General features: G+C 36.5%; 1 protein-coding gene across 1 annotated transcript; it reads right to left on the minus strand.

Moving 5' to 3' along the window:
* Positions 1 to 82: 82 nt before the first annotated feature.
* Positions 83 to 6,224, minus strand: LOC106167338 (ectonucleotide pyrophosphatase/phosphodiesterase family member 7). Its single transcript, XM_086999292.1, has 7 exons — positions 5,425 to 6,224; positions 4,929 to 5,072; positions 4,442 to 4,674; positions 3,468 to 3,836; positions 2,488 to 2,650; positions 2,081 to 2,200; positions 83 to 202 (listed from the first exon to the last, which is right to left on the minus strand). Exons 1-7 carry the CDS (start codon positions 5,663 to 5,665, stop codon positions 168 to 170), a joined length of 1,305 nt encoding a protein of 434 aa, XP_086855418.1. The 5' UTR covers positions 5,666 to 6,224; the 3' UTR covers positions 83 to 167.

Raw genomic sequence — 6,224 nt, forward strand, 5'->3', positions numbered from 1 at the left:
CTTACGCATCATATTTCATTTCACCGATTGTCACAATCATGTTTCGTAATCAAGTCTGTTAATTGGACAAATTACTTCATTACTTCACTGTCAAATCTGCGTTAAATAATCGTACGTCTTGTAATTTAATATTACCACATTAAAAGCACATTCGCATAACAATCACATTACCTCTCTTGGCTTGCGTGTTGTAGGTGGATGTCTGAAAGAGCAATTTGCATCTCAGATGGTCTTCATATTCATCTTTATTTATTCGTATGCTTTTCAGAAATTGTAATACAAAATGGCAACTGTCACAGAAACGAAATGATAAGAATTAACTGCAATTTACATCAAATCAGCACAAAGGGCATCTGTAGAAGAAACGGTCATGAACCCGGTTTGACACCGAGAAAGCAAAAGAATACGACCGCTGAACAATCATTACCGATTTGATGTCGTTGAATCCGAACAAAGAAAATTCTGTGACAGACGAAGAAGGACAGGTGATTATTTCATTTAGAAATAAATGTCAGTTATAGTAAAATCGATGAAAATGATAGAATGAATCACCTCGCGGTTTAACTTTCGTCTATAAAACAGTCAATTTACTCTTTCTGTTTTTTAAAAAGAATAAGTCAATTAAGTCATTTTTTTTAAATTGAGTATAAGTCCTACAGATATTTCAGCGTTTTGGTGTATCTCATCAAGCAGGTATACCGTATTTCGTGAAAAAAAATTGTTTTGGATTACTGTAATTATGGCTCGCACGCACGGTCACTAAGTCTGTCAAATTCAAGGAATAATAGATCAAAATAACATATTGAATTTAGACCAGAATAATAAAACTGCACAAAATAAAGAGCCTTTAATACACGCAGGACTATATGTTAATTGATATATATATATATATATATATATATATATATATATATATATATATATATATATCACTTCTGATAATAATGTAAGAGGGATAACAGCTCTTCTTATGATATTCATATTGCACGATAAATACATTGCAAACATCTAATAGAAATATGATTTTTTTCCATTTTGTCACCAAAGCAGGGGTTATCGCAATCATTCTGTAGTTTATGCTCGTCATCAGACTACGTGGACCTACTTGAATGACTATACCTCCGTTAAAATTTCTTAAGAGATTATTACAAAAACCCAAACATTGACTAACTTTGAATATAGGGATGGATTCATTAACAATTGGTAAATATGTGAAAATCGTCGTTTATCCCAGGAAAATCTGTTTTTCTTTCCAAAGCGAACAGTTGTTATGCCTTTAAAGAGTATTAATCAATATAATCGACTTACTAGAGCGTCTCGTGCATGAGTTGTAGGGAGTAAAGAAGTATATTCTTAACCATTCGAAAAATTCAGATACATGAATTCGTGTCAAATTAGCATTCTAACTGCATGTTGTGTGGCACTGGGGAGTTTCTGCTTCGCTAAAGAAAATGAATATTGAATCTTGCCAACTAAAATCAATTTTATAACCAAACAGACGTTAAATGTATAAAGGTATCAAATTAAAGTACTTTGACATTTGTCGCACATGTAGCGAAGTCGCAGAAATGAGATTATTGAACGTTAATTGAAAAGATTTCTATGACAAAAAACGTGTCTCGAGTTGCAGTTTCCTTGTCCTGGCAGGTCAGGTTATCAGTTAGTAGCCTAGCCTAGCTTACTGAAGATCTTCAGCTGGAGACATCCATTACAACGTGAATAAGGCAAAAATTATTGAACATTATTCTCTGTTATTAACGTGAATCTGACGTTTGCATTAACTGCATTCTGATAAAAGAGGTTTGTTGGCAATGAACTCTCTGTAACTCTGGGTAGCATGATGCTACAGCTGAAACCTCGGGGAGATAAAAAAAAAAGAGAGAATGGAGATCAGGGAGATTGATGATGATACTGTCTAAATGTCAACCTTTGTGTAAATCTATTTTTGAATTGATATGGTACCAGAGTTATAGAATAAATGTCGTTAGGTAAAAGTCATTGTAAAAATGGACTTGTATAGAAATAAATAAGAATGGTAATGAAAACCCTGTAGCTTAATGCAGTATCCAAATTAACCCACATGCGATGAACCCAGCCAGTGCGTTTGCTGTGCCAGCCAAAACTGCGGCATTTGTCTCGCTGTCTAAGAGCATGGAACGCAGCACCTCAAGGGACCCGTTGTTTGGAGCTGGATTTAAGCCTTTAATGAAACAGAGAAATATCTTATTTGCGAAAGGCACGTAGTAAGTTTCGACCAAAATAAAAAACACAGTATCCGTGAATCGTATCATGAATTTAAACACTGTAATCAGAGTGACTGAAGAAAATAGATTTGATATTTGGCATGTCAAAGAAAGGATCAAAATGCGTTTCATAGAGTGCCACAAACTAAAACGCCGCTCACTATGCGTTGACTGTAAAGTAAAAACACCAAGACATTGAAGATGCTCAAATTGAGCCGCTTTAGTATCAACTGGTAAAAGTTACCTATTACGTGGCACATCAGTTCGTAAAGCTGCACGGATTCAAATGGGTCAACTATTTGATTCTTCTTAAAAGATGGTCCCTCGGCAAGGAAAATGGTCCTCATATTAACGTCATCATTGTCAAAGCCATGACCGCCAGCCTCGAGTTTAGTTCCATCGAATACCTTGAAGAATGGAAGTAAACCATAAAAAAAAACACTCCCCGCAAACTTATCTACAGATATTTCAAATATGGCATCTATATCAACATAAGAAGCATTCACATAAGCTTTACCTTAACTTTAACTGAACTTACCCATTCTGATTGAATTGTAGTCACCATATAGAAATGTATAAAAAAAAATAAGCTTACAATGTTCCTGTGGAATACACTACACAGCTAATTTCTTTATAATAATAAGAAGAAGAAGAAGAAGAAAAGGAATAATATAGTGACTGTCTGTTAAAATATAACTCAAGCAAAACAATCAATTAGTCAGTTTTATGTCCGGAGTACGGGAACTGCTCACCAAAACAGTTCAAAGTTAAAGGGATAATAACTCTTGATTTTGGCGAGAAAAATGACATAAAATGGATTTTCCAGGGGTAAACGACGATTTGCCCATACTTTCCAACATTCCGACATTCAAAGTTTATCAATATTTTTTGAGTTTTGTTTTTTGTAATGATCTCTTAAGAGATTATTATGGAGGGTAATCCTCTTTGAAGGCTAGATAGCAAGTACGATTTCAGATTAATTAATAATAATTTTGATGGTAAAATGGAATTTATTACATTTATATGTGTTGTTTACAATGTATTCATTGTTATTTTTTTATCTCACATAAAGATTTGTTATCCCTTTATGCACAATGTGAACGGAATGTTAGTAAATTTTCCTGTCTTGTGCGTGAATCATTGAAAAAATGCATCGAGTCTTAGAATTGCTTTAGGATCTTGAAGAAATAATGAGGTTAATGAAATGGCATAGTTTGTTCTTACCGTAAATATCTCCCAGGGGTCCTCAGTCATAGCTATGATCGGTAATATCCTGTTGTTCGAACTAAAATGAAGTCTGTTGGGAACGTTTTCCTTACGATAAACTTTCATATGAACACTGGCGTTCTGCAGCTGTTGTAAAACAGGTTCCAGCCTTCCTTCTCTTGGAAGAATCATAGCCAGTGGCCCGTAATTTGCTACAATATAGGTTACGTCGTCTGGATTAATGAAATCGTAGAGTTGAACCTTCTTATCTCTATAAATGTTCGCCATACCGTGGTCACTCGTTACAATGATGTTCACTTTGTTAGACAGCTGAGACGCTTCTATCTTGTCCAACAATCGTCCAAGGGTTTCATCAGCATTAGTGATCTATTGTAAAAAGGTATTATCAAATAGAAAACTCGCATATGCAAGAATATATACGTAAAATACAAGTTGGCGATGTAATATGCAGAAGCACCAATGTGAAGCAACATGAAAACAATGCAATATCTTTACAAAAAGCCAGTACAAAAGCCGGTGTAACGAAACAGAGGGTCCGTGTAACAGAAAGTCCGCCCTCAATTTAGTTATAATGGTTAGGGTTAGTCTGTGGATCAAATCCTAGGGCGAGGCATATCTGTACCAGGCCTGTGTACAAATGATTGGGAAGCCGAATCTCTGTCATGGGGGACCCTCTGTCACGTTACACCGGTTCATTGCCTTATGCACTAAAATATTAAATACGCTAAATGAATATTTGTTGCGGCTTGCGGTGGGTGTGGTGTTGGTGAGAAGAATGGTTTGAAAGAAAAAACTGGTATGTGGTGCCATCGGGCGAAGCTGATATTGGTCAATACTTTTCAAGGTATCAAAAAGTGATAGAGAGCATCTCTTAAATAATCTGAAACATTTGCATTTCCCAACTTACTAATAGTTGATTTGCTTGTAGTTTGCTTCATTTCTTGTTTTCAAAAACATTGAATCGTATTGACCTGCTGTTTAACTTCATCCGAATCAGGACCGTATGCATGCCCAACATGGTCCGGCTCGCTGAAATGAACAGCCACGAAAGCTACTCCTTCTGTTAGCCACGCAATCGCTGCCTTTACGCCCTCTTCTCGAGTAACACTACTGTTTACGGGATCCTCGCTTACAAAATACGTTGCTGTATAATTCTTTATCTTTACTTCGCCACCATAGTAATTGAATGTTGCGCTTTTTCTTCCTGAAATAACAGAGGAACAACACTGCTTTGGAACAACTTTTGCGAAGGCTACTTGAAACTTGCAAACTTTTTCACTGATGTAACAGGTGTCACTGGGTTTTGCAGAAAGCATTATTCATTACTGTTATTTTCTCCAGTTCATTCTTTTAAAAATCGTTGGTTTTCTGGACTTTTTTTTTCATTCTACATCTTTTAGATTTTAGTATTCAGTTAAGGTAACAACAGAAGAGTGTGTTTAAGGGCAGTTCTGGTACCTTGCAGCCTGGCTGTAACCCATATGGGTTCGGCCCCTGTATCCCACCACTTGGATTCGTTTCTTGTTTCTCTGGTTATCGTTTCATTCAAGTCTGGGTCATACATGATATTATGAACTACTCCGTGGCTCTCGGGGTACAATCCTTGAATGACAATTACAGTGTGAGCTCACCAATCATCATAGCATACTGTGATGAGAAAAATGTCTCTTTTGGGGTTTTCAACATTTTCCTCCAAGAAGAAGACTCATATTCAGAAAACTTACCCGCGTTCAAAGTATGGATCTCAGTCCACGTTATGAAAATGCACGAATGGTCGTCTTGACTTTGTCTCCATGTTTGACCAGAACCCCTGGCACAAATTCTTTATGTTTTTACAAAGATATCTCAACAGTAAACCTATTGAAGATTCCAGCTTCAAAGGTATATGTTTCCTATCACATTTTAATACTTTTTGGTTTGAGTTAACTTTCTGAACTCCAAAGTGTTGCCTTACCTGTAGCAATGGTGTGGTGCGCTGGGAGCGTCAATGTGGGGAACGCAGGGGTCATATATTTCGCCTTAACACCACGTCTGGCCATTCGATCGAAATTCGGAGTGTCCACTTTGTCCAAATAGTCCCAGTGGAAACCATCAAATGATACCAACAGCAGCTGCTGTGTTTCCTGAGACAGAACAACCGCGATAACTGGTAAGATATTCACCAAAGCGGCAAAACAAATCACAAATTGCTTCATTTTTGTGAGTTGTACTGGTCTTGAAGATTTAAGAAGGATGTAAAGTCCATCAACGCAGACAAAGGCTACGCACAGTTAAAGTAAATAAGAATGTTTGCAAATGTAACAAGTGATAAGATAACGACCATTTTACCATATGTTGATCATTCGTACAATGTACCCAGTGGTTGCGTATATATCATCTGAAACATCTGCTCGTCTGAAAAAAAGTATTTGAAAGAATGTATCTCCTGCCACTCCTAACCATGCTCAATCTTTATCAGCAATCAAACAGCGCGTGTATTTTAATTTTTGGTACCGTAATAATTAATTTGATCTTTATTTTAAGCACGCATACTGCACTCGGAAAGTGTAGTAGGCTTTTAAAGAATCAATTGTTATCATTTTGTCGCCATGAGAGCTACTGCGAGGTATCCTGCAATTGTGATTGCTGTATTGAAGCATTCGACTCGCTGCCTTTTAGGAGTCGAAAAATGTTAAGGGTTATAGTTAGGAATCTGAAGTACGGGTTACAGGTAGGTAAATCTGATGATTGATGATTATGATACAATCTCGGTAT

Source organism: Lingula anatina, chromosome 1 (genome assembly GCF_051362555.1).
Source record: "Lingula anatina isolate TDL-2025a chromosome 1, LinAna3.0, whole genome shotgun sequence".
NCBI classification, from domain to species: Eukaryota; Metazoa; Brachiopoda; class Lingulata; order Lingulida; family Lingulidae; genus Lingula; species Lingula anatina.